We start from the raw sequence: 24864 nt of genomic DNA on the forward strand, positions 1-24864 counted from the left end.
AACNNACGACCTTCAGCCGCGCTGTGTGTTCTTGATCTTGTTCAGTAGTTTCTGCTCGATGCCGCCAAACGTCATACTGGGAACCACCTCGACGTTGTCGTCCTGCACGATGCAGTCGAACTCGGAGCTAGACGTGAAGACGCCCTGCAGCAGGTCCGCTGTCACACCGTCGTGCACCAGCTGGCGAGAGCGCATCTTGAGCGCAAACAGTGGCGCGTAGCCATCGTCAACCTCCAGTAGCGTCTCGAGAAGGTTCATCTTGGTGTTTTGATATACCTTGAAGTACCCACGTAGCTTGATGATGTCCTGCTGCTGCTGCACCGCACGACGGAACATCCGCGCCTGCAGCTCGCGACCCTCCGACCCCTTCACCGGCAAGCCGTCCGACGGCGGCACAGTGAGGAACTTGGGACTACAGCGGTCGAACACGTCACGGAAACGCTCCTCGTCGCCGGTGCGCAGGCTTTCGCGGTCGTCCTCAAAGGCAGCCACCTTGCGGCTGTCAAGGTACGAAGTGAGGTTGCTTATCGGCATGCCACCGAGCACGCGAGCGCAGACGTACATGTATGCCGCGTCCTGCTGCACGCGCTCTGAGAAGCGACGGCCGTTCAGCTTCACTGTAACACAGCGGCGAAAGGCGTTGCTGGCGTCCTCGAAGCGGTGGATCATCAGATAGCTGAAGCCGATATGGTAGAACACGGAGACGGCGCATGGCGACACGCGCGACAGCACGGCACGGCCCTTGTTGTACACGTCGAGGGGCTCCAGGTCTGTGAGTGCAGAGTAATAGTCACCAAGCAGCACGTTCAGCTTCGAGTTGGTGACGATTGCGTAGAATCCGCTAAGAGCACCAGTGTTCGGCCCGCGGTGGATGTCGTCCAGGAAGTCCGGTTCCTTCATCAGCTCAAACAGGCGCGAGTTGTCGACGACCTCGTTGAGAAGGCGTGACACCTCCGGCACAGCCCAAGTGCCCTCTGAAGCAAAGACCTTCTGGTACACTACCGTCATCTGATAAAGGAACTCGTCAAAGATGTCCCACAACATCCAGTTTGGCAGCTCGTAGCTCTTGAGCAGCGGAAACAGGTCGCTGTACGTCCTCCACGCCCCCTCCGCGTCGGGCGCCCGCACGGAGCGGTTATCCATAAACAAGTGTTTGTAGAAGAGGAAACTGTAGACCAGCTCCGCCATCCGGTTACCGCGGAAGCACGAGGACACCTGCTCGAGTCGGAGCGCCGGCCAAGACCGGAACTGGCCATGGCCGGCCATGTAGTAGTTCTTGGTTAACGCATCAAACTGCGACTCGTAGAGCTCGTGCATCGCCGCCGCGTCGCGGCGCTCCACCGCGCGGTTCAGTCCACGGAAGAACTGGTACACATCGCGGGGAATATCGGTCTCAATATCGGGGTTGGTCGCCATCTTTTCGAAGCCCCGTGTGAGTCTCCTTTTTCTCTTTCAGGAGCGCAGCGTGCGAGTGAGCGACGAGTTGGAAGAGGGAAAAACAAACGTCGAAGGTAACACGACTTGATACGACCACCACGAGTTGATGCACGCAGATGCACCTTGAAAGCGGGAAAAGTGAGGTGGAAGGTAGGCAGGAGTGAATCACTGCGCAGTTGTGGGTTTGTGGTTGAGGAAGAGGGGGGGTCACCGGTGGTGTTGGTAGAGACCCGTTGGTGCATGGCAGCAGCCGCAGCAGGTGAAACAGCGCCAACGACAACAAAAAAAAAACGAAGCGGAGAGAAAAGGGAAGTAGAGGAGAGTAGGCGGTACAAACGGCGCAATGCCGCCATCTGAGGTGAAAGAAGACACGCACACCACCGCGTGGGTCGTTCAAGCCCCGATGCGGGGCACAGAGGTGATGACAACGCACTGATGCTCCCTGCTCCTGCAGTAGAAGACTGTGCTTGAATATGACGCACATCGCCATAAGGAGCGGAAACACCCACTCCATGCTATGCCTCTTGCTCGCACACCTCACCTTTACGCGCGACAAGTTGTAGAAAGGTAAGAATAAAGCGAGGTGTAGGGAGGTGGCTTCATTACAGGGGTGCCGTTCTGTTGTGTTGGACCAAGGTACCGCTGATGTGGTGTTTTGCCTGCGTACAGGGAGCACCTCAGCCATAGTCGCAGGAAAAATAAACGACGCTGAGCCAATAGGCAGGAGAGCATAGATGAAGAACGAGACGCGTGCACGCGCATACACACACACACGTGCGTGTATGGAGCACTCGAGAGAGGGGTACACATCGGGAAAAGAGCAACAAAGAAAAAGTAAAGAGAATAGAAGCGCCTGCAGTTCCCTTGAATGCCAACAGCAAGAGGCCCCTCACCCCTTCCAAAGAGCGCGGCTCTTCTTGCTGCAACTCACTTCTACACTCGATTTGTCTTTCTTCGCTCCCCTCGCCACTGCGCACGCCGCAACCAGCCAGGCAAAGCGCTCCACAGCTGGTACACAAGGAAAGAAAGAAACAACACACGGATAAGCGAAGAAAAAGGTACGCATACATACACGCAAAGACGCACGCGCACCCTCTCCATCTCCGCTGGCAGGGTATGCGGTCCCCCTTCACATAAAAGAGCAAGCGAGAATAAGTAATCAAAAATTGATGGCGCGGACACACAGCAGGAAAGAGTCGCAATCAGACGCGCCACGGTCCTCTCTCGCCTTGCACAACTGGGATGATTGTTGCTTTCCCTCTGCTCCTTTCCACACACACACACACACACACACACACTTGGGATGTATTCTCGCCTGCCCGCGCCCAAGACCGACTCAAGGCAGAACGCGCGCAGACGTACGCGAAAGATGGTGCCTGGATTGAGAAGGGATGCGCGCATGTGTGTAGAGCGATGCTCGAAGAGGAGGCACAGACGAGCAAACACAACAAACCAAACAGACCGTGCAGCTCGTCGAGCAAGAGAGAGAGAGAGAGACTGAAGATATAGAGCAGCCCATTCACTTAAGTGAGACAGGGCACTCCACACGTACCCCAAGAAGAGAGCACCGCACATGCCAACGCACTTCCTACGCCAACACCAGCACCACGTGACGTTTCCTCCCCTCCCCCCACCCCACCCCACCCGCAGGCCTTTTATTTTTCTGATTTGGTACGTTCTCTTTGCGGGACCAATTTGAGCACACGCACGGGTGTGCACGCATATGGATCGTTCTCAGATGAATAGGCGGAGAGACCTGATAGAATCGAGGTGTGAAACTGAAAGCGGAGGGAGGGAGGTGGTGAAGGAGGGGGGGGGGGGGGCAAAGAAGAGAACAAAAGGAGAAAAACAGACAACAGTCAAAGCAAACTACGCGAGCTGTGCGAAATCGTCTTCGGAGGAAAATGGAGTGGGAAAGATAGCAGGCGGTGAAGAAACAAACGAAGCGACAGAAAATGCAAACGTTGAGGCGGTCCTCTGGTCGTCAAAGAGAACACTTTTGATGACCGTGATGCTTCTTTTCGCGTCTTCGTGTGGCGTTTGTTTTTGGCTCAGTCGCGCGTGAGGTGCCACAGTGATGGCGATGGCCTTGATGTGACGATGTGCTGCTGCAGTTGCACATCCGCTCTTCGACGTGCAGGCACCCAGGTAACACCGCATGACACCGTCGCCCCACATGGCATCACGCTTTGAAAGAGAACGAATTACAAGCACATGAGCCAGAACAAAGGGGAAAGGCGGAAAGGAAAAACGTTTGACATCGCTAGAGATGGTGGAGGTGGGGAGCGGGAGAAGAAACCACACAGCGACAGGAAACCGAGGCCACTGTCTTATCACTAACAATCATGACGACGCCTCCGCAATTTGTCCCTTCATCACGCTTGTTTCGGGCCGTTGTTTCGCACCGTTGAGAGTCTCACCCTCATATATCACGTGAATGACAAACTGCGCCAAAGAAAAAAAAAGAGAAGCAAATCGATAGGGCCGTCAGCCCAGAGAGTGTGGTTGGCGTTGCATCCGTGTGTCCGGCAACAGCGATAGAGTCTGTGAGTGAGTCCGGTTCGGAGTGTATGACCTATACAACCAAAAGACTACCACCCAGTCCGCTTCCTACCCAATTTCCGCTCATCTCTACCGAAGACAAGCAGCTTCGACAAGAGTCGCTCATGTCTGTACAACTACGATGTCTATGCTCGCGTTCTAGTGGGTGCTGCTGAGTCCCTAGCCGTGGGTGTGTGTGTAACACTCAGACTTACTAGTCCAGATGGTCTTTTCCTCAACGTGTCCATTCTCCGAGGTGCAACATGAGCTCAACCCCACCCCCGGCCCCAGCCTGTCACAGGCCCCACCGCCTGGTGCGAAGCAGCGCTAGACACGCGTTGCAGCAATGCAGCTTCAGTTATCGGAGCACGACCACGGCCTCAGACTCAGCCCACCCACCGCTCTCTGCCGGTCGCCACCCGGTGCGTCCCGCTCGGGGTGGCCCAGGCTCCCCGCACCAGTGAACAGCGAGGACCGGGTGCAGTGCGCTCGAGTCGCGCTGACACCCCACCCATCATGTGGGTGGCGTAGTCCTATCCATCGTCACAGGCCGCTCCGACGCCACGCCATCCAGAGCCTGACCGCCGACATCCGCAGCGCTACATCGCCCCACCCGCCCCTCCACCCCTGCGTCGTGGGCACTTGACCCTGCCACCGCCAGAGGTGGCTCGGCACTGGCAGGAATCGGGGTGGGGGCTCCTTGGCTTCTCCTCCCAGAGGGACGGGGGCACTGGACCCTGGATACTGTCCACTGCGGTCTCCCCTCGTCATCAGGGCAGTGGAGAGGGGGGATGAAAACAAAAAAGAGATAACAGAGGGACTGAAACCGGTAGAGACGACAAAGTACACGCCCGAGGTACCGAGGGAGAGCATCGCCTGAACCGGCTTGACGAAACCAGCACCAACGGCGCCGGCTTCATTTTCGCCGTCGCCGCCCACCACCAGCGCGCGGCTCATATTCCATTTCTTGACCACATCCGTCGACAGTTTGCCGGTGATCTCTGACCCCTCATACAGATTCGGCGTGTTGGCGCGGCTGAGCCCGGTTGCGCGCAGAATGTCGTCAATCCAAACACGCCTACCTGTGTCCATCCACATGGTGCCAGAGGAATCGGACACCTCGGAGGCAAAGTCGCCCGTTATGAGGAAGCGGACGTAGTCCTTCGGGAGTAGCACCTTGACCACCTTTTACAACGATCTCTGGCTCGTGCTTCTTGACCCAGAGGCGCTTGCCCGCCGTGAAGCCGGGCATCATCAAGTTGCCAGTAATGCCGCGTGACTTTAGCACTGCCCTCCCGAGCCCCTCGCACTCGCGGTAGCAACGGCCGCCACACCGAAGAATGCACAGACGCAGTACCTTGTAGCTTCTGTGAAGCAGCGTGGTGCCGTGTGTATGGCCAGACAGACCGATCGCGCGGACACTTCTCATATCCTGGCGCTTCTTGAGCTCGTTCATGGTGCTATTGATGCCCCCTCCACCACGATTCGGGGTCCTACTCATTCTACAGCGGGTGCGGGCTAGACGCTGTGAAAGGGGCGGAGGCACTGTCGACGGCCTGCCCATCGCCCCTCATGAGGGCAATCGTGATGCCCGAGGAACCCAAGTCAATACCGAGGCGCACATGATGATGTCTCAGGATAATTATTGAGAAGAAAACAATGAAAAGAAGGGAATGCGCTCGTGGTGGTGTGTCTACGGATGGTCACCGAGAGGAAGGAAAAGGGCCCTGGCATGGACGTAGATAGACGGAGAGAGCACGAGAGAGAGCGGGAGAGGAGAAAATACCCGCGCGTGATAAGAACGAAGAAGGAAAGAACAAAGCGCAGGGGCGGCAGAAGTCCGACTTAATAGAGGGAAGGCAAGCGAAGAGCCGACCTGCGCGAAGGCAATTGGCGCGTGAGTGCAGCGCACAAAGCGCCCGACGGCACACAGCGGTGGTTCATTTTCTTCGTGTGTGTGTGTGTGTTTTGCAGAGCGAGGACAGGCAATAGGCAGAGGAAAGAATGGGGAGAGAGAGACCGCCAGAGGACAGGCCTCCGGGGCGGTGCAGTGAGAGGCACGGTGACGAAAAGGACGCCGCTGGGGGACGATAAGCAGAAGTCGGTAGGGTAGCGAAGAGAATGCGCACCTCACGAACCGCCTCTGCTGTGGGTTGCCTGCGACAAGCGAGCAGCGTGGAAAAGGCGCAGCACACATGTAAAAGTTAGCCGTAGCTGGCGATCACAGCAGCCGCAGCGGCCGTCGCATCGCTTCTTGGAGTTCGCCCGCTTTAGTATAGTCAAGAAAGAGCGAGGTAGTAAGTGCCTCAGGGAGGATAGTGAAAGACCTTCAGCAAAGGCTCACTAAAACGCCTCCTTTGGCATCAAACCAGAAGAGCGTTGGCGTGAATTGCGAGAGCGCGACGTTCATTCCCGACGCAGTGTCGTCTTGTCTCGCATACATGCAAAGCAGCGAATCCCCAGGTAGAAATGAAGAGGAGGAAAACAAAGACAACGCAAGCTGCGCAGAGAAAATCATGCCTCTTGGTGCGAGTGTCGTGCGTGCGCCAAACAGTAATGGCGCCGCATCGCCTGCAGGACCGAGATAACACCCTCCACCTTGCCTTCCATCAGCGCCTCGTCCAGCAAGGCGATGTTTAAGGTAATACCAGCACCAAAACGAAGGAATTCGAGACAGCGTCGCACGTTGAAGAGCTTCGCAGGCTTTTTGGAAGCGGGTCGCACACAGTCGAGGAATGAGCAGCGGCGCCGCTCCAATCGCCCAATCAGGTAAGCGAGAACAACGCCGTCGGAGAAGACCAGGCAAGGGTGCTGTAAGGTGAAGGTGGCAGCGTCAACGACAAAAGACTCGTCGGCAGCGGTGTAGCGATACTCGGTTCCCAGCTGCTGGCACAGCCATCCACACAGCCCACCACGGCCTTGCGGTTTCTTTGCGGGTACTGTCTCGCGACGGACACTAGCAGAGCTGCTGCTCGCTAATGCCGTGAAAGGAAAGGGGTCCAACGAGCGAGGTCCTACAGGTAGCAGCAGCGCACTCGGGCGGAGAGCTTCTTTGGCAACAGTGGACGGTGTCTGCATCAGTGAACCTGGTGATGAGAACGATGACGGCGATGTCGTGACAGCCTCACCGTCTGGTGCCCGACTCGAGACCTTGGTAGGTGTGCAGCCTCCTAGCGCGACTGCAGTCTTGTTCAGTGGCGCAGAACGCACATCACGGGGCAGCGTGGTGACCTCCATAGCAGCACGTATGTGCAGAAGGAGATGAAGAATGTGCGCTCGGTCACCTCGGATGATGGCCGCCGTGGAGTCCTTGGACATGAACGACAGCGGCAACTTCTTCGCCAGTGCAGTCTGAAAACTATGCAAGGCGCCAGCGATGTTGGCAGCGCAGCAGGCGAAGGTGCGGGGATTCGCGAAAAAGGGCGGCACGCCGTGGGACGAGGTCGTCGCCTTCGCCACCGCCTCCACTCCGCTGCGTCGGGCAAGCAGCACGAGCAGCACGCCGTTGCACAAGAATGGCCACACCGACGGCACACTGATAGACGACGGCGCCACCGGGCGGACTACGAATCCGGACCACTTCGCCATGTACGGCGCGGCCGTGGCGGTGGGTAGGAGGCACTCGTCCCCGGGTAAGTGGTAGACGGTGCGGTCAGGCAGCGCACCCCACGCGTGCAGAAAACGGCCGCACAGCGCCTCCGCGGCGGCAAGCTCGGTGGGTGGTGCAGGTGCGTAGTGAGCTGCGTCTGCAGGGGGCTGCCAGCACATGTGCTGCCTCCACAGAGGCAACTCCTCTGGGGCAGGGAGGTAGGTGGAGATGAGGTGCACAAAGAGAGAGAGCAGCGCCGTCGGAGAGGCGCGCAGGTAAACCTCCTCCGGCGTCATCATCCAAGTAGCGCGAGGCAGCAGCTCTTGCGCCGCGCCTGGGGTACCACGCAAGGCAGCGAGCGCGACCGCGTAGTTCACGCGGACCTCGTCGAATGTGCGTGGGCAACGACATGGAACTGGATCAGAAAGCGGCGGTTCACCGTCTTCTCTAAGGGTCTCGACAAGCTGGCATAGTGCAGTGCCGTTCAAGAGGGCGTCGCTGAAGACGTGTGGCGCCGTCATGGATGCATCCTCGGCCTCCATGACAGAGATGATGTTCATTCGATAGAGGTAGTCCCGCACCGCGCGGCGCACCTCAGCGTCCTGGGGACCCATCGTGCGGCGACGCCACTCGACCGCTGCAGGTGTAGCTGGCGTGGTAGTAGCGCGCTGCTGCATGTCAGCATAGATCTGTCTTACAAGTGGGGTGAAGCGTGTCGGATCTACCAGCGCCCGCGAGGCTCCTGAGAAGGGGGCGAGCAATGCCGCTGTAGCTAAATCACTGAGAGCTGCCGATGAGAAAGCGGCAATGGCTGTGTCATCACCTCCTGTTATCGGCTCCCCAGAAGCAGCTACATGTTTGGCGTGACTCACTGGTGCTTGGACCGGAGAGTTTTGCGCTTGGACTGTTTTGATGGATTGGGATGAGAAGAGGTTTGTGCGAGCAGTGGGCACAACTCCCGTGGTGTCGGTTGATAGCAGGGGTGTGCCGCTGGAGAGCTTCTCCTTCGTTGCCTTGGAGCGCGAGCTGGTACGTGTGCTCGTCGTTCTTGTCACAGTGGACAAAGAGTCATTGTTGTCTGCGTTGGTGGCCTCACCAGCACTGCAGATAAAACCAGGGGAAAACGCTACCCGTGTCGTCGGCGCCGTGGCCAGCGGCGAGAAACAGAAACTTGGCTTCTCGATAGTGCACTTCAGGTCTGGGTAGTGACCGTGACACCTTTCACGCTCTGACTCTACTTTACGGAGGGCGATGCGCTGAAGGCGCGCCTGCGCGTCTGGCGACTGTCTCAGTTCTCCAAGATTCGTCCGCAATTCCTCGATGAGGCTCTGAGCTACCGCGTAGATGTCTGTCATTGTCTCGAACGTGCGCACAGGCGGGGTTGCACATGTGCAACGGATCCTTGTGTGCTCGTGGTGTTCTTTGTGTCAGCGTCCGTGCCTATGTATGCTGTTCAGTGAGTTGTATGCCGGCTTGTCTATCGAGTCTATGCTTTGTTATGGAATCGTGTGAGCTTACGTATGTGGGCATGGACACGTAAGGCGGGGAACGTTGTTGCTGAGTGCGCCAAAGTAGACATGGGCGGGCGGGTACGCCTACAGTTTCGTGTTACGAATAGTGAGATGTACTAAGCCGAGGGGTGCTCTCCTCTCACCCCCAGTGCAATTCGCTTGTTTTCTTGTTCTATGGTCAAACTCGGCTGGGGACGGAAAGAGAGCCCGTGTCCACCCGCTTGTTCTTGGGGCGATTGCTGGTGCTCTTTCTCGCGACCAAAAAGAGAAAACACACACACAGAGTGCGAAGGTTTCCGCGAGAAAACAGGAGCGGGAAGGAGAAGGGAAAGGTGAAGACGGAGGGGCGGCTGTTTTCAGGCATCGACGAAGAGTGGGGCGTATCAGCGAAGGAAAGGAAAAGCTGGCCAGACAGAAGGGTACGGTGGTGTATGTGGGTGTGGGTGTGGATAGTTCTCCTCTCTCACAGAGCCTTTTCTCTCCAGTTAGTCTGACCACCACCACCGCCGTCTTTCTCGGCGGTGCTCTCCCTCCGAAGAGAATGAGCACGGCACCTTCGCATTCTGCTCAAGAAGACAGGCTCAAGATTCGTCAGCGCACGCCTCCCACCCCACCCCTTCCATTTCCCCGCGACGCTCACACCTACAGTGGCTACGCGGTTGTCTCACGGTCGTTTCTCCTCTGCTCGGTGACATCGCCACAATGATTACGGCGGGGTGCACTGTCACCGACGCATCACAACGCAAATGGCAAGTCTGGCCAACACAGCACAAACTCGGTCGCCGCCTCATCAAGCCTCGGTTTGACGGAGATACTAAGCGAGAGTGCAGTCCCTGACGTCATCTGTACTCGCACAAACGCAGCGACCGCGTCAGTGATAAGGGGATAGAAAGCAGAAGTGCACTAGTCCCCGTAGCTGTCACATGCCGTGGCAGAGTCGTCCTTCGACCCCGCCGCGCTGTCGTCTTCCTCATCATCTGAGCTGCTCCGCTCCTCGTCGCTAGAGTGAGAGCAAGCACACGAGTTGTCGAAGTTGTAGTCGAAGTGGGACCCGCTCGCCTCGGAGTCGAGCGCAAGCTCATTGATGTTCAGCCGATCATGACGCACCAGCCCACACTTGATGCAATGCAGAGAAGTCTTGTCGACGCTAGTCTGCTCACGCGCGCGCTTACGAAACACTGCCGCCATATTTCTCTTTTGTTGTCCAGAGCGCATCGCGTTAGCGTCCATCGTGGCCAGCTCCACAGCGGATATGCCGACCTTTCCTTCGTGTGACCCCGCACCAAGCTCCCCGTTCAAGTTCTTGACGTTGGCGATAATGCACATCATTTGGTCCTTGAACTCCTCTGGTGTGTCGTTGTTGGCGCGCACTGCCGCCACGACCTGCGCAGCGTACTCTCTCGCGTCCGCGCTCTTGTCCTTAAAGTCGTCGATCCTTTGGAGTGCGATGGTGAGCAAGTTAACAACCTTGTCATCTCGGCCACTGCATGAGGTCGAGGACGACGCCATCGCTCGGTGGCAAGCCGTCAGCAATTATGTGCGTATGTGTACGCTTTGTGAGCTGGCGTACAAGCAGGAGGTAACAGCGACAGAAGAGAGGGAAAGAGAAGGAGAGGCCAGCAGCGCATAATGGAGAGACTTCATGAGTTGAAAGAGAGCGCCACGCTGCTAGTGGTGACAGAGATGTTGAGGGCTGAAGATGGCGCCGTCCCTCCCCACCCTACCCCTGCGACGGCGTTTCTCGTGATGGTATGTGGCTTCGTCCCCAGTGCCAGTGCCAGATGAAGACCGTGGTTGCGTCGATCAGCTCAGCACATAATGATTGACTCCGTGAAAGTGTGTACCGCGCCGTAGCGGTTTGTTTTCTGCAATGCACTCGCTCGTGCTGTTAGGGTGCTTTGTGTCGCCACTTCTTTGTTCTTCTCATTCTTTCCTTTTGTTTGTGAACAGGGAGACGAAGAGGTATGTACTTGTGCGTGTGTGTGTGTGTGTTCAGGCGTAGCATACCAGCCAGTATGTCATGCCTACACACCACGCACTGAGAAACAAAAACATCACGCCCATGGCAAACAAGGCAAACGTCGCCACCGACGACGACCCCTCCACGTGGCCTAACACTGCATAGGAGAGCTCATCCAGCACGCTATCAAAGTAGCCTGGGTTCATCACCATCGCAGTGCGCGGAGGCAACAGCTCGGGCACGACTGGCCGGAACGGATCGTCCCACGACGCAGCCCGAATTGTTGATCCTGGAGCCACAACCTTAGAAGGCATGTCCGTGTCGCGGTACGGCGTCACAGCCGGCAGCTCCTGCGCACGACCAAAACGTCTCCTGTAGGCCGCCTCAAGGCGGCTGTTCGCCGCATCGCGGATACGCGCGGGATGGACGGCACGACATCGCACTGAATCCACGTCGTGGCAGTATACATACACCCTCGGATCCACACGCTGCAGCTCCGCCACTGTGAGGGAAGAGGCGTACACCTCGTCCATAATAGCGTCTTCGTCCTTTGCGTCAGGTACGGGGCGCTGCCACTCTTCGATAAGCACCTGCGCTACGGTATAGCGGTGGTGCCTATAAGCGGCGGTCAAGGGGTGGTGAGCGTAGTCAACGTCAATTGACTCGGCGCGAAACCGTCGCGCGACCTCTCGGATCATGCGCTGCGCTTCCTCCGTCTCCTCCTCCTGGACGCACGCGAGCGCGTAGAGAGGGTGCAGGTAACCTTTGCTGTCGAAGCGAGTCCCACTCGAGAACACCGTATCCAGCAGAGATGACACCCGCCTCCCGTCCACGGCGCGGATAGCGGCATTTAGCTGCTCCACTTTGTCAGGGATGTGAAAGAGACCGAAGCTGTAGCAGCAGGAGAAGAGTAGGGCGAACAAACCCACCAGTATACCCGTCGCATAGAAGCGGGCTGCAGACCCGACCTCGCGTCGCCTCATCAAAGCTCCGTGTTTACCCTTCTATTTGGTTGTGGTGAATGCGTGATTGGAACGTGTGCAGGCATATCCGCATACGAGCATTGACGCGGACGATGTGTGCCGCGGACGAGGGAGGGTGAGGAGGTGGAAGGGATGTTATTCTCCGTAATGATGTTGTTGAAGCCCCTCCCCTGTGGTGCTCCAGCACAGGCACCCGGACATAAACAGACAAACGATGAAAAAAGCGGTGGCGCTGACTGGTGAAGAGGCCCATTCGAGCACGCGTCAAGTGTGAAGATGAAAAGTAAGGAAAGAAGAAATGGAACACTTTTTGGCATCAATTACAGCAAACGTGCCTCTCACGCACACCCACACACGTCAGAAACGCGTGAAGGTTGTGACCCTCTTGAGGTAACTACCACGCAGCTTCTGCTCGGACTGCTGTTCATTCGGTTTTCTACTTTGCTTGAGCTGCGGTGCTGTTCCTTTTTATTTTTGTTCCCTCGCCTTGCGACGCCAATTCACTGTCATCGTCTCGCGGCCGGGATCTGCAGCTCCGCTAAATGGGTGCACAACAGGTTAGAGCACCGATCAACAGAGCGAGCAGCACTGGCATAGAGGAGGAGACGGTGGCGTGGCGAGTACACGGCAAGAAAGAACGAAAGGGAAACAGAGGCCGCAGCGAAGAACGCACCAGCCGCCAGCGGTGGAGAAACACAAGAGAGAAAGAGGCGAGAGATGCGAGATAAAACAAAAAGCGAGCAGAGACGGGGAATTGGGGATTCCACACGCACTGTGTGCATCAACGGAGGTGTGGCTACGCTACGAATAAAATATAAGGGAAAACAGGAGGAGCAGTAACTGGCCGCGCTACCGCCCAGCGTCAAGGACGCATACCTCATCGCAGGTTGACACACGCGCGCACGTGCGCATGCAAGCGTAAGAGACACAGAAAGAGACAGTAAAGCAGAGTTGTTAGACAGCACCAACGCGATTGTTGGGGGACGAAGAGGGAAGGGGGGCCCCCTTATGACACGAGGGCTCAGTTGTGGGAATAAGAAGAGAAAGACAACAAGGTGACGCGCCCTCGAGTCCACAGTGTGTCGCTTCGGTAGAGAGAGACACAGACGCACAAGGAGAAGAACAAGAGGAACACATACACACACACACACACACACACACAAGAAAAGCGGGCGCCACACACGCACACGCACAACACAGGCAGGAGAAAAAACATCCTCCCTAATTCGAGTGCAACCACAGCTCAGGCCGCTGCACGCAGTTGGCGGAGTCCGCTACTGGCCGAGTGGAGAACTCCGCTCATCGCGTCGAGTCGGCGAGAGGGTCGCGTGCCACCACGTTCGAAGGAATCAACAGTGCGTTCACTTCCGCTGCTGAGTTAGCCTCTGGCGCGTCTACGATAACCTTCGCAACGCGGGCCACGAGTTCACAAGTCATGAGGGAAGTAAGGCCCCAGACCAGCTCACCAGGAAAGTCCTCGGGCAGCATCGGATCGAAGCCGCAGTCATCCATCACCACAGCCGCCTTTGGAGATCGACGAACTGCCGGGGAGACATCCATCTGAACAGGGCTAGCAAAGAAGCAGGGAAAGAAACACGGGCGCTTGCTCGTTAAGGAATGATACTTGATGACCCGCGCGTGACTTGTCGACGCTTTCAGCAGCAGCGTTGACAGGTGAAGGTAGTGGAGAGAATCGACCTCTTCAGGGCTCGCGCGGTGTGGCTGCACAGGCTTAGTCGCAACAGCCACAAACGGCGTCACACACACGTGCTGTGACTTTGTGGAAATCGGTGTTAGAGATCCGATAATCTCGTACTCTGATGGCAGGAGGCCCACCTCCTCCAGTGCCTCACGCTGCGCTGCGTTGCGTGGAGTCTCGTCGGCCTCGGCATGGCCACCTGGGAAGCTCATTTCGCTCTTGTGTGAGCTCACCGTCTCTGTGCGCTTGGTGAGGGTGATGCACATGTCCTGAAATCCGTCTCCCGTCGCTGTGGGCGAGAGCAGCACCAACACGGCACACTGGCGCGGCGTCGTCAGCTTCACGGGAGTCTTTTGTGGTGAAAACCCGGTGGTCGTGGTGCTGCCATCGCTAAAAGTGTGGAGGCAGAAATGCGAGGGGAAGGCGACCGACTCGATAGGGAAGCTAAGCGCTTGCTGCAGTAGTGGCACCCACCCCTGAGCGCTTTGGGGTAGACGTGCTGCTGCGGCTGCGGTCCGGATCATGGGGCAACAGCGTCAGTTCGAATCAAGTAGAAGTGAGAAGCCGGGGGAGGGCGGCGAGAACATATACTACAACACACGCATATACACGGACATATTAGCGGGGGACTGGTAAGAGAGCAAAGATGCAAAGGGGAGATATGTCTATAAGCATACGCATGGAAACGAACATCTGAGCGTGACAGGCTTCGCAACAAGGGGCTACTGGGATAGTCACACGTACATGGAGTCTAGAAACTGAGAAAGCAGTTCGCTCCATGCGCGCGAGAGGAAACGTGCGGCTCACTCCTTCGTCTCCTGGCCCTATCCTCGGGTAATTCCAGACGATGCACAAAGCCCTTTAGCGCAGAACAGCAAAACGTAGCAAACGGCTGCACATGTGCGCTACGAACAACGAAGAAAAAATGGGCTGAGGAGAGTAGAAGGTGAAGAGGAAGAATGTGGGGAGTAGAAAGTGCTCCGTGCCACGTCTGAATCAGTCCTCCTCCTTGGCACAGAACTGGCCGCAGAGAGTGAACGGGGGGAGTGATGAGAGGATACGGAGCAGAACGGAAGATGATAAGCGGGTATTTGAGGCAGAGTGCCCCGATGCATGGTATAACGCGGTGGATAGCAATGAAGAGCGACGTTGCCCCTCCACTGCAGATGCCAGTAGAGCTAAAGAGGAGGAGAAACAAAACGGAGAGAGAAAAGGCCACGACCTATACACCATATGTGCAACGCGACTGCACGCGTGCGCCCCCCCCCCCACACACACACACACACGCATACACATACGCGCTTCCTCCACAGGTTCGCCTGCCGCACATTCCTCCGCCTCTACAGAGCAGTGGCGATATCACCTTGCCTTTTCTCTCTCTCTGCGTTGCATAGTGGCCGCTCTTCCCGCACAAAAGTCGTGCCCATAATTCAGCGAAGCCAGCGAAAGAGAAACACGTAAAACGACAACGGACACGTCAATGCGCTGAGCACGGCAGTCACAGATGGTAACCACCACCACCACCACCAACACCCACCCACCCACACACACACACACACACAAAGAGTGCACAGAGAGATAAGGACAAGGTGGAGAAGACGAGCGGCGCACACATAGAGGTCTCCCCAGGACAAAACTCATTCTTGTGCTACTCCTCGTCTCTCACTCGCCACCGAACTTGACGCCTTGGTAGGGCTGTGTTGTGGTCCCGTCGAGATTAAAGAGAGTCACCTTGAAGGGGCGCATCACCGACACAGGATGATGGTCCAGAGCATGCAAGTACGTGCGAACTGCCTGCTCCTCGGAGAGGTCGCCGACATCAGCAACTGGAACAGCAGCAGAGGAAAGTCGCGCAAGGTACGCGGGGCGAGACTGTCCGTAGCCGAGGGCTGCTCCGCCAGCGAGTTCATCGAAGGTCATTACCGTACCCTTTTTCGAGAGCATTGCCACCGTCTGCACCTCGCCGTGTTCGAGAATGTAGCGCAGCAAGTTCTCCTCTATCCCTTTGAGCCCGCCCTCCGTGGTGCACACGAGTACAGAGAAGTCCTTAGGGCCGCCGTCCGAGACGACAACAGCGTGGTTTGGGTGGCGCGCAACGAGCGCCTGCAGCATTGTGTGAGCTCCCTCGGGGCTCAGACGCTTGTTGATGGCCGGGTTGTAGAAAATGTCGCTGTTGGTCGTATAGAAGCGCAGAAGGGGGTTGGTATCGCCGCCGGCGGTGCGCTGAGTGTGATAGATAGCGTGGTCGAGAAGGAGGTTGGACCACAGCGTGGACTGCCTGTCCAGCGTCGCCGGCGAGTGCTGCTCGGTGAAGAAGGGTGGCAGCCCAAAGAAGCTCCAGTGTTCAGAGGACATAAGTGTGATACGTCTCCAAAGAAGTGGACCGCTGCGCAGCTCACAAGAAGCTACTTGGAAAAAAAAGATCGGTTAAAGGCACTGGGTACCAGCGCGCAGCAGCTGCGTGCAGTGGCAGGCAAATGGTGTGTGCGCACACTCACGCACAGCGTACAGCACCAGATCCTCAGAGAAGATACGCCGGTGGCTCTAGATGCGGCCATAAAACGAGAAAGGAAGACGTTATAGGCGACAGAGAAGGCTTGAGAGAATCACTTGTTGTTTCAGAGACAAAGGAGTCAACTCCGTCTTCAAGGTGCCACGTCACTATCAAAGTGAAAGAACCCATAGAGGCACTGAGCACAACCCACACGTGAGTATACACCTGTGATCGACAAAGCGCCTCATTCGCCAAGTCTCTCGTCAGTTCCTTACGCCACATAGGAGAAAGGGGCCCGTCACATGACACCAAAGACGCTCCGGCTGATGAACGGCATCCTCCTCCACCCCGCTTCGCCGTTGCACAGAGGTGATGTCCGCGTCAGAGAGCACCGCCACGAAGGAGAAGATGTGCCTCCATCCTCGGAGAGAGGCATCACTAGCGTGCGCACATCATCACGAAGTGCATCCGCATCGCGCGCCTTCGTCCACTTACTTCGCTCATGCGTTTGGTTTGTTTGAAGTGTTGTGCTTTGCCCACCCACCAGTGCCAACGCGAGACTCAGAGAGAAATAGCGCAGCGAAGCAAAGACAGAAAGAAGACAAAAAACGCGAAGGCTTGACCGACAGGGCAGAAGACAGACAGACAGACAGACAGAGAGAGAGAGACGGGTATGTGGCCTTCCTCTGCTCACTCTCCTTCTCTGCAGCTGCCCCACTCACGCTTCATGGCAACATCGAATCGGTCACAAACACGCAACAAGTGAAAGGGGAAGGAGGATAAGAGCCAACGAGGAAATGCACACACAGGCGCGGCAACTTAGAGCGACACACTAGTCCCATTCACCGCAACAACGACGCCTTTCTTCATTTACTCCGTGCGCTGGTGTTTGTCATCTCTCACCGGCACTTCAGCCCCACCCACTCACCTCCCGTCTCGTTCCCGCGCAACACAGAGCACCGTTCGTTGCACACGCGACGAGCTTGGGTTACGCGCACCGCACAGACCTCCACCCTCTAGTGCACCGCTGAGATGACCTCTACCCCGTTCTTTGTTACTGCCTTCACGAAGAAGTGTGCGTTGCTGATAACAACGCGGCGCTTCACCTCGTCACAGCACTTTTGCATGAGCTCTAGGCCCTCCTGCTCGGTCAAGTCCGGACGCCAGAGGCGGTCTAGCAGAGACGTTACAAACGAAGCGCCGTAGCCGTGGCAACCAAACGGCACAGCCTGCAGGGTGCCGAGGTAGTCCATGTAAAACAACTGCGGCCCCGCCGCGCCGTCGTCGTCCTCGGACACCGGCACGTCGTAGCCGGCAAAGAGGCAGTTCACCTGGTAAGCACCCTCGCGGCTGCGGAGTGCACTGGCGAGAGAATTGCGCATGAAGTTCGCCGTCGACTCGCAGCTGCTGTGGCGTCCGTGTTGGCGCATACGGTTGAGTGCGAGGTTGCATTTGATGTATTCGGTGAAGTTCACGCGAGGGCCATTCTCACCAATGCACGCCACCAGCTGATGTGTGTCAAGCTGCGTAATTTTGTCCTCCTCGTCAGTGATTTTAATGTAGTAGAAGGCGTTGAGACCAGCCGCAGCGACCATGACGTAGCCCTGGCACCGAAACGCAATCGCTGTCGCTGCCATTGTGTTTGGGGATGTGTGTCGGCAGTGGGGAGGGGGAAAGGAGGGGCGTCGGCAACGGCTAATCACGGAAGTGCTGATGCTGAAGAAAAGAGAAGAAACACTGACGGGAATGGGCGCCGAGGTGCGACAAAAAAACGCCTTCAAAATATATTGAGCGGGACTGGAGGACGGCGGAGCTTCCGGGTGCACCAAAGCCAGTCCGAAAGAGAGAGGCTGAGTAACGAGGGGGGGGGGCTATAGGAAACAGCGGTGAAAGAGGTAGGTGAGCCGCCGAGTGCGATCAAGGCAACAGAAGGGATCCAGTGGGGGAAAGAGCCGAGAAGCAACGTTAGCAGACAACTTCAGCGCGCCGTAGCAGCGGAGGGGAAGAGACGAAGGTGATGGGAAAGCGAAGCGGTCAAAGTGGAGTTCTATTGCCAGGATGCATGTTTGTGTGGGGGTGTCGATAGTCTCATGCAAAGACAGTCATGAGGCTGCCTTAGCTGGAAATCAGGATTTTCTTCGCTGTCGTTGCGTGTGCATAAAGAGCGAATCCGAAGGTATTCACGATTGATATGCTGATGAACGAGACTGCTATGAAGCCAACACAGTAGCATCCCTTTCCTCGTCGTCTCCGGTATGGGCAGTAGAGGAAGGTGGGGAAGAAAATGCTGGCGGCTGGTCGACGCCGGATGCCTTGAAAACGTACAACTGCACCCGGATGGAGATGAGATCGTGTCGTCAGCACCGGAGAACCGTTACAACGAGTGCGCGACAGCGCGAAGGTAGGCGCACCCCCAGTGTCACCCCAGGGGTGCTCACTAGCGCCGAGCGACAAACGCCTTTCCGCAGCACAGATTCGCACCACGACTCACCACGCACTCCAAATTTGCCAGAAATGCGTCGTCAAAGGCGAGAAAGTGCGCCATAGTCTCGATAAACTCGACCTCGTGATCGACCGGCACGCCAGAGGAGACAGCGTGGCGTCCGTGATGTCCGGCTTCTGGAGACATGCAAAATGAAATGGTGCGAAGTCACGACTGTTATGGGCGTGGAGGGGTGCGCGCCAAGACACTTCAGGCAGCGCATCACCCTTCACAGAGAGCAGCTCGACTTCACAGTCGATGCGGAGAAGTGTGTGCTATCGTCTCCCTCGAGGTAGTGCACTGCCTCAGGGCACGCCTGGAGTGTCTGCGCCAGGGCAGCGCAGTGGCAACTCTGAGTCGTCTCTGTCGCGTCTGTTCATCATTCACAGAGAAGACGAGTGCTGCAGGACGCTGCCACTGGTGCGCAAAGGTAGGTGAGGCAGATGCGGCGCAAAATTAAGAGCTTTGGCTACGGCGGCTGACGGGGAGGCAATTTATCGTCGTATGCGTGTCCCTACAGGATACAGAGTAGACGTGAGGGGTACCAGAGCAACCCGATGATTCACCCATACCTCCTGCCAAAATGGGTGTCCTCAACAGCCAGTATATTATCGTTCTACTCTACCGTGTACTGCCGTCTTGTGTCCGTCACCAACAGCGCACGGTGGCGCGGCAAATTTGTCACTTGCATCTGCGCAGCTGCCTGACGTCAGTGAATTCAGCGCAGTGCGTTCGGCAGAGCATCTTCCTGCTCTTGAGTGTCCTGAGTGAGTTGATCAAAGCACTGCTGGTCGTCGGCCATGCGTTGCTTCATAGTCGCCTGCCTGGCCTTCATCTTCTCGAGGAGGCGGTCGACATCCGCAAGGACGGCAGCGAAGCAGCTATGGGAATCCTGGTAGGCTGACAGTAGCGGCTCTGTCTGTATGGGCGTGATCGCCTGCATGGCCTGTCCTGAGGAAAGTGGCTTCTTACTGGTTTGTCGTGTTGAATCGCGCCCCACCATACACAGCCGGCGACGCTATGTGCGCACAGATCAGTAACGCCAGTGCATGTGCCGCTAGAGATCTGTCTACGCGGAGACAGAGACACGAGTCCTGGGAGCAGAAAGCAAGCTGTGATTCACAATAGTCCTACCAGCAAGAGCAAGACCATGTGCAGCCCTCAAGGGTGCAAAGGCACCGTGAAAGGGAAAGAAGTAGTCTTACGCGAGTAAAGGGGAAAAGCAGTGGAGGTGCAACTACAGGCGCGTACGTACGCATGTACCTGGATAAGACCGGCTGGACTAGACCAGTGAGGGATCGGTAGCGTAAAAAATGGTGGTCCAGCAGCACAGGAGGTTAAAGGATTGGCGCGAACCGCTCCACTCAGCCCTTTGCCGCCTCATGGATCACCTGGTCGGTGCGCGCGTATGGGTGAAGAATGTGTGCATGCCAACAACAACGAGCGATCTGCACCACTGCCGGTACGCCTCGAGTGAGCTGTGTAACCTGACTCTCTTTACTGTCGTGTTTCATGTGCGTTGTGTACGTGTGTGTACGCATGTGTTCCTGCGTAATAACGGTGGATATACACACATGCTCCGCTCACCATAGCCGCCATCTCCACACACACGCCCAGCCTATACAATTACTACCGGTAACGAAAAGGCAAAGAGGAAGGGGGGGCGAAGGGCAATTCGATTCTCTTTTTTCTCTGTGCCACTTCTTCGCAAGAGAGACACCTCAACACCCAACGCACAGCAAGAGGAGAACGAGAGAGCCATAAGGGTGGGGAATAGCAGACAGTACGAACGCCGATACAGGGCATCCACAAAACCTCATACCGGTCCTTCCCTTTCTCACCACCCGGTCAACACCCACGTCACCAGCGAGGTGAGCCGAGATGTCAAGAAGCAGTTAGTGCCCCGGGTCAACCTCAGCGACGCTCTACTCACTCCCTTTGCCGCTTGCCCTTCACTTCTTCTGCTGACTCTTCTCCAGCGCTGCGCGGCACGGACGATACGTCTTGCGGTGTATCGGGCACAGTCCGTTCTTGGCCACGTACTTCATGTGTTGCTCTACTGGGTACCCCTTGTTTTCCCCGAAGCCGTAGCCCGGGTAGAGGGCGCCGATGTAATTCATGAGCTCGTCACGGGTGACCTTGGCGAGGCACGACGCGGCGGCGATTGAGAGGCTGCGCTTATCACCCTCGATGATGGGCTGAACGTCGCCACCAATACTGACGCTGGTGAAGTAGTCGTAGCTCGGGCCCGGTACGGCGTGGCCGTCGATGAGGACTAGCGGAGGTTGTATTGGCTCGAAGTCAAAGTAGTCCGTGGCCCCTTTCAAAAGGTCCAGTTTATGCGGCACCTGATAGCGCTTGTCGTTGTCGTGGTTTGCAGCGGTGCAAAATCGACTGAACAGGTACTGCACGATACTGGATGAGCGCGGCCGCGGCGCCGTCTCGTGCGAGAAACGCGCATCGTTGAGCATGTGCCAGATGGACTGCGCAGAGCGGTGCATCGTGTTCATGGAGGCGTTGTAGATGTTGTACTCATCAATGTAGGTATGGTTGGCGATGCCGATGGACCAAAAGTACACATAGTTGCCTGCACTGTTGTACCCGTGATAGGTGACCAGGTACGGCGTTTGCATAGAGAGTAACTTCTTAAAGGGCAGCTTCGATAGCTTCATGTGGGAGTCGAACTTTTTACTGCCCAGCACCGACGCTGGCGCCTCATCACCGGCGCAGTGGTGCACGACAAACCTCTTGCAGCTCACAATGTCAAAGAAGTCGACGTGTCCAGTGATCATGGCAAACACGAGATCGCGCTGCCGCTCTGACACGGACTTGCTGTCAAAAATCTGAAACTGCTCGGGTGCCTCGTACAACTGGTCAAACTCGTTGTTGAAGCTGGAGACCGGAATGCGCGAGACGGCGGCGCCGACTACGGGGCCGGCAAGTGGGCCTCTGCCCGCCTCATCGCATCCGATCGTCAGGGCCGTTTCCTTGATGCTGCGCCGCAGCCGCACGCCATGTTTCTTTATCTGCGCCACAGCCGCATCTCTCTCTCGCTCCAGCTTACGGCGAGTCGACGCAGAGATGCCATTGGTATCTGGAGCTGGCAGCGTGCGACCTGAGATGTTTGTCTGAGGCAGCAGGCCGTCACGGGAGAGCTGGTACCCGACCAGGTCCAACGTGCCATCGAGTGTGGGCTCGCCCGTGTCGGTCTCGCGATGCCCGACCACCACCTTCTGCAGTGCGTTCCACGTCGGTGGTGGTCTGAAGGGGGGAAAGGTGAGGCGCTTCTGCCGTAGTACGCGATTGGGTCGGAGCAGGCCACTGCCAAGGGCAGACGTACGACGTACAAAAGGGACGAAGCGCCATGCGTTGAGCATGATAAGCATTCGTCTTTCGAATGAGTTGCAGCCGCGCGGAAGTGCGCTTGCGAGTCTAGACTTGTTATCTCAACTGGTGAACTTGCGGCTTGACAAAGGGAGGTGCGGACGACTGCAGGTCGTCCGCACGACCGCTGCTCCGTAATGAGGCCTCTGTGTAGGCAAAAGAGAAGAAAACGAAGGAGAACAGTGTGACGATGCGCCTTGAGCAAGTGAATGATGCAGAGGGGGAGGGTAATAACAAGAGAGGCCCCTGGATCAAGTGATATCTATGAATGTATGTATGCGCAGGCGTGCCAGTGCACTCATGTGCGCTGACAAGGTCTGTATCTCACTCTCTCTGGATGCGTACGTGAGCAGGTGTCTGGGTATGAAGATCTCAGTGCGATGTTGAGAGAAGTGTTGAAAAGTGCAACTGAAGAGAGGGGACAGGCTTCTATGCGGCCTCGTGTGAAGGGCGCTTCACTGTGTAGTTCGAGGGGTAGAAAAGAGATGGTGTAGGAGCGATGTGAGAGTTCAAGTGTGTGCGTGAGTCCTTCCTCCATGTGGTGATTGCCGCCGTAATTCGAGCACAAACGAGGAACCAACGATACCAGGCAAAATGCGGAGGGAGGGAAGGGGTGGCTGGTGACGGCCGTGTTGGATGCTCCGTATCAGCTAGCAAAGAGGAAAGGGGAAAGAAAGGGGAAAGAACGCATGCGTCGAGGAGAAGCAGTGGCGAGGGGGTGGTGCGCTGACAGGGAGGGATACTGAAAGGTAAGTGCATTGTTGTAGTCTTGTCGAGTGGCATAGAATACAAGATCAGCACAGGTGCCTAAAATCTTTCGGCGACCACCCTGAGGTTACCTCAGAGTGCATTCTAGCAGATCAAAGCACGCAGACAGAACAACGCGCACATGCTCTCATCAAGGAAATAAACAGAAAGAACGACTGCACACGAACCAGAGGTGAGCACGTCACTTCCTGTCCTTCACTCTGCGCGTCTCTCTCTCATTCTTCTCTTCTACTCCTTTCGGCAGATTACATGGTTAACAGGATTTTGCCAACGGGGGCAAAAAGCACCGAGACGGGCACTTACAGGCATGCCGCACACACAGAGAGAGGGAGAGAGCGACACCAGCACCAAAGGGGGAGAAAGACGATTAATAGTAATAAATAAATAAAAAGAAAAGCACTACCGCACGCGCACGTACTCGCATGTCAGTGACCTGCGCGGCAGAAAGCGAAATGTTTGCGTCAGCTGCTCCATCTCCTCAGTTACAATGGCTGTGGGCGACGCTCTGACGCCAGTACCTTGAACCGGCGCTTGATGGTGACGCGCTGGCGGCTAAACTTGTCATCTGGGCTGAACCTGGCGGGGTGGGCGCTAAGCGTCGGCTTGTTCTCCGGGTCCATCTTCTTCAGCGTGTAGACACGCTTGCCGTCGACCATGTACACTCGGAGATGCATGTTCGAGATGTGTGTGTGTGTGTGTGGGTGGGGGTGGGGGGTGTGTGGATACTGTTGTGTGCCCGCGTGGAGATGGACAGCAAAGGCGCAAGTGCGATGCACTACGTCTGTCTTCTTCGTGGAATAAGCTGGAGCTCTGAGAATCACGGCAGCAGCGCAAGCTGTGACGTCATCCAGCAGGAACAGATGAGAAGATGGGAGACAGAGACAGAGAGAGAGGTCAAACGTAATGGCAAAGGTTTCGATGGAATTACACAAGAGCTATAAAAGACACACGGTAGTTCAAGCGCGCCCACCGTGCTGGTGTATGCCGGCTACAGAAAAAGAGGTGGTAGTTTGGAGGTAATGCTTCAGACAGCGATGGTCCTACTGCAGACGCGACTCCTCCATAACGCGCGCCTTCGTCAGACAAGCGCTGCAGCTGCAGGTGCGCTCTTCATTTTTTCCTTGACATTTTTTGTTTTGGGTTTCACTTGCGCTCGAGCCGGCGATATTTACCCCCCGTCAAGACCACAAAAATAAAGAAAGAGGCAAAGAGGCAGGAGAGAAGAATACAGACGGCGTGTCTTATCCGGCCTTCGCCCAAGGCCGGAGCAAAAAACACCATACAAGACAGAGCGAACGAAGGAAAAGAAAGGAGGTGCCCACCCAGTTCCTTGTCGGTGCCCTGCAAGAGTGACGCGCTATGGCTGCCGCGTGTAGGGATGGAGAGGGGTGCGCAGGTACCGCGCGAGAAAAGAAGAGAGACAAGAGAGTCCGTCCCCTTCCCTCTCGTCTCCGTCCAACATGAGTTCCACAACAAGACAGCGGTGCACGGAAGGTGCGCGGTGGTATTTCGACGACGCTTTGATGAACAAAGGAAGAGAAACAAGAGACGACACACAGCCTGGTGAGGCGCGGCACGATGGTCTATGGGCGTGGAGGTACCTCTTTGCATGAATGCGTGGTCGCGATGGCCGGATAGCACATGCAGAAGTTCCAGCACGAAAGAGGAGGAACGAGGAGGCCTGAACAGTTGTCACACACACGCACACACCGCTGAAGAGGAAGGAAGAAGCAAGAAGCAAAACAATGGCGCCGCGAAGCAGAAACGAGAACGGAGAGAACAACAACAAAAAAAAAAACAAAGCAGACGCCGTCGCACACCGACACGACAGAGCAAAGGGCTGAGGAGAAGAAATGGCGCCCTGAGGAGGGGAGGGGCGTAAGGAATAAAGTACGCACAAAGACAAACATAGACACCCGTAGAGAGGGAAGAGAGAGTCATACATGCGGTCTTGCACGTACACAGAGGTATTTCCTTCGTCGGGGTCTTGGAGTACGAGTAAAGGGAGGCACCGCG

The 24864-nt window shown here is 56.6% G+C and overlaps 10 protein-coding genes and 1 pseudogene across 11 annotated transcripts; all 11 read right to left on the bottom strand.

Moving 5' to 3' along the window:
• Window positions 1-12: 12 nt before the first annotated feature.
• On the bottom strand, window positions 13-1416 carry LBRM_35_0330 (EIF3-interacting protein-like protein; the record flags this gene model as incomplete). The annotated part of the gene is made up of 1 exon (XM_001568609.1): window positions 13-1416. The coding sequence occupies one exon, from the start codon at window positions 1414-1416 to the stop codon at window positions 13-15; it is 1404 nt and encodes a 467-aa protein (XP_001568659.1).
• A 3640-nt stretch (window positions 1417-5056) lies between these two features.
• On the bottom strand, window positions 5057-5542 carry LBRM_35_0340 (putative xylulokinase; the record flags this gene model as incomplete). The annotated part of the gene is made up of 1 exon (XM_001568610.2): window positions 5057-5542. The coding sequence occupies one exon, from the start codon at window positions 5540-5542 to the stop codon at window positions 5057-5059; it is 486 nt and encodes a 161-aa protein (XP_001568660.2).
• A 950-nt stretch (window positions 5543-6492) lies between these two features.
• LBRM_35_0350 (conserved hypothetical protein) lies at window positions 6493-8922 on the bottom strand (the record flags this gene model as incomplete). Its single annotated transcript, XM_001568611.2, has 1 exon — window positions 6493-8922. The coding sequence occupies one exon, from the start codon at window positions 8920-8922 to the stop codon at window positions 6493-6495; it is 2430 nt and encodes an 809-aa protein (XP_001568661.2).
• Window positions 8923-9981: 1059 nt separating this feature from the next.
• Window positions 9982-10587, bottom strand: LBRM_35_0360 (conserved hypothetical protein; the record flags this gene model as incomplete). Its single annotated transcript, XM_001568612.1, has 1 exon — window positions 9982-10587. One exon carries the CDS (start codon window positions 10585-10587, stop codon window positions 9982-9984), a length of 606 nt encoding a protein of 201 aa, XP_001568662.1.
• A 483-nt stretch (window positions 10588-11070) lies between these two features.
• On the bottom strand, window positions 11071-12021 carry LBRM_35_0370 (conserved hypothetical protein; the record flags this gene model as incomplete). The annotated part of the gene is made up of 1 exon (XM_001568613.1): window positions 11071-12021. One exon carries the CDS (start codon window positions 12019-12021, stop codon window positions 11071-11073), a length of 951 nt encoding a protein of 316 aa, XP_001568663.1.
• Window positions 12022-13320: 1299 nt separating this feature from the next.
• On the bottom strand, window positions 13321-14244 carry LBRM_35_0380 (conserved NUDIX hydrolase protein; the record flags this gene model as incomplete). The annotated part of the gene is made up of 1 exon (XM_001568614.1): window positions 13321-14244. The coding sequence occupies one exon, from the start codon at window positions 14242-14244 to the stop codon at window positions 13321-13323; it is 924 nt and encodes a 307-aa protein (XP_001568664.1).
• A 1138-nt stretch (window positions 14245-15382) lies between these two features.
• LBRM_35_0390 (putative dolicholphosphate-mannose synthase) lies at window positions 15383-16075 on the bottom strand (the record flags this gene model as incomplete). Its single annotated transcript, XM_001568615.2, has 1 exon — window positions 15383-16075. One exon carries the CDS (start codon window positions 16073-16075, stop codon window positions 15383-15385), a length of 693 nt encoding a protein of 230 aa, XP_001568665.1.
• A 1155-nt stretch (window positions 16076-17230) lies between these two features.
• LBRM_35_0400 (putative proteasome beta 2 subunit) lies at window positions 17231-17851 on the bottom strand (the record flags this gene model as incomplete). Its single annotated transcript, XM_001568616.2, has 1 exon — window positions 17231-17851. One exon carries the CDS (start codon window positions 17849-17851, stop codon window positions 17231-17233), a length of 621 nt encoding a protein of 206 aa, XP_001568666.1.
• Window positions 17852-18571: 720 nt separating this feature from the next.
• LBRM_35_0410 lies at window positions 18572-19717 on the bottom strand (annotated as a pseudogene). The gene has a single exon. A coding segment is annotated over exon 1 (1146 nt).
• A 931-nt stretch (window positions 19718-20648) lies between these two features.
• Window positions 20649-22073, bottom strand: LBRM_35_0420 (putative ribonuclease HII; the record flags this gene model as incomplete). Its single annotated transcript, XM_001568617.2, has 1 exon — window positions 20649-22073. One exon carries the CDS (start codon window positions 22071-22073, stop codon window positions 20649-20651), a length of 1425 nt encoding a protein of 474 aa, XP_001568667.1.
• Window positions 22074-23330: 1257 nt separating this feature from the next.
• Window positions 23331-23522, bottom strand: LBRM_35_0430 (putative nuclear protein family a (nop10p); the record flags this gene model as incomplete). The annotated part of the gene is made up of 1 exon (XM_001568618.1): window positions 23331-23522. The coding sequence occupies one exon, from the start codon at window positions 23520-23522 to the stop codon at window positions 23331-23333; it is 192 nt and encodes a 63-aa protein (XP_001568668.1).
• Between the last annotated feature and the right edge of the window lie 1342 nt (window positions 23523-24864).

The sequence above is a fragment of the Leishmania braziliensis genome, chromosome 36 (assembly GCF_000002845.2).
Source record: "Leishmania braziliensis MHOM/BR/75/M2904 complete genome, chromosome 36".
In the NCBI taxonomy this organism is placed as follows: domain Eukaryota; phylum Euglenozoa; class Kinetoplastea; order Trypanosomatida; family Trypanosomatidae; genus Leishmania; species Leishmania braziliensis.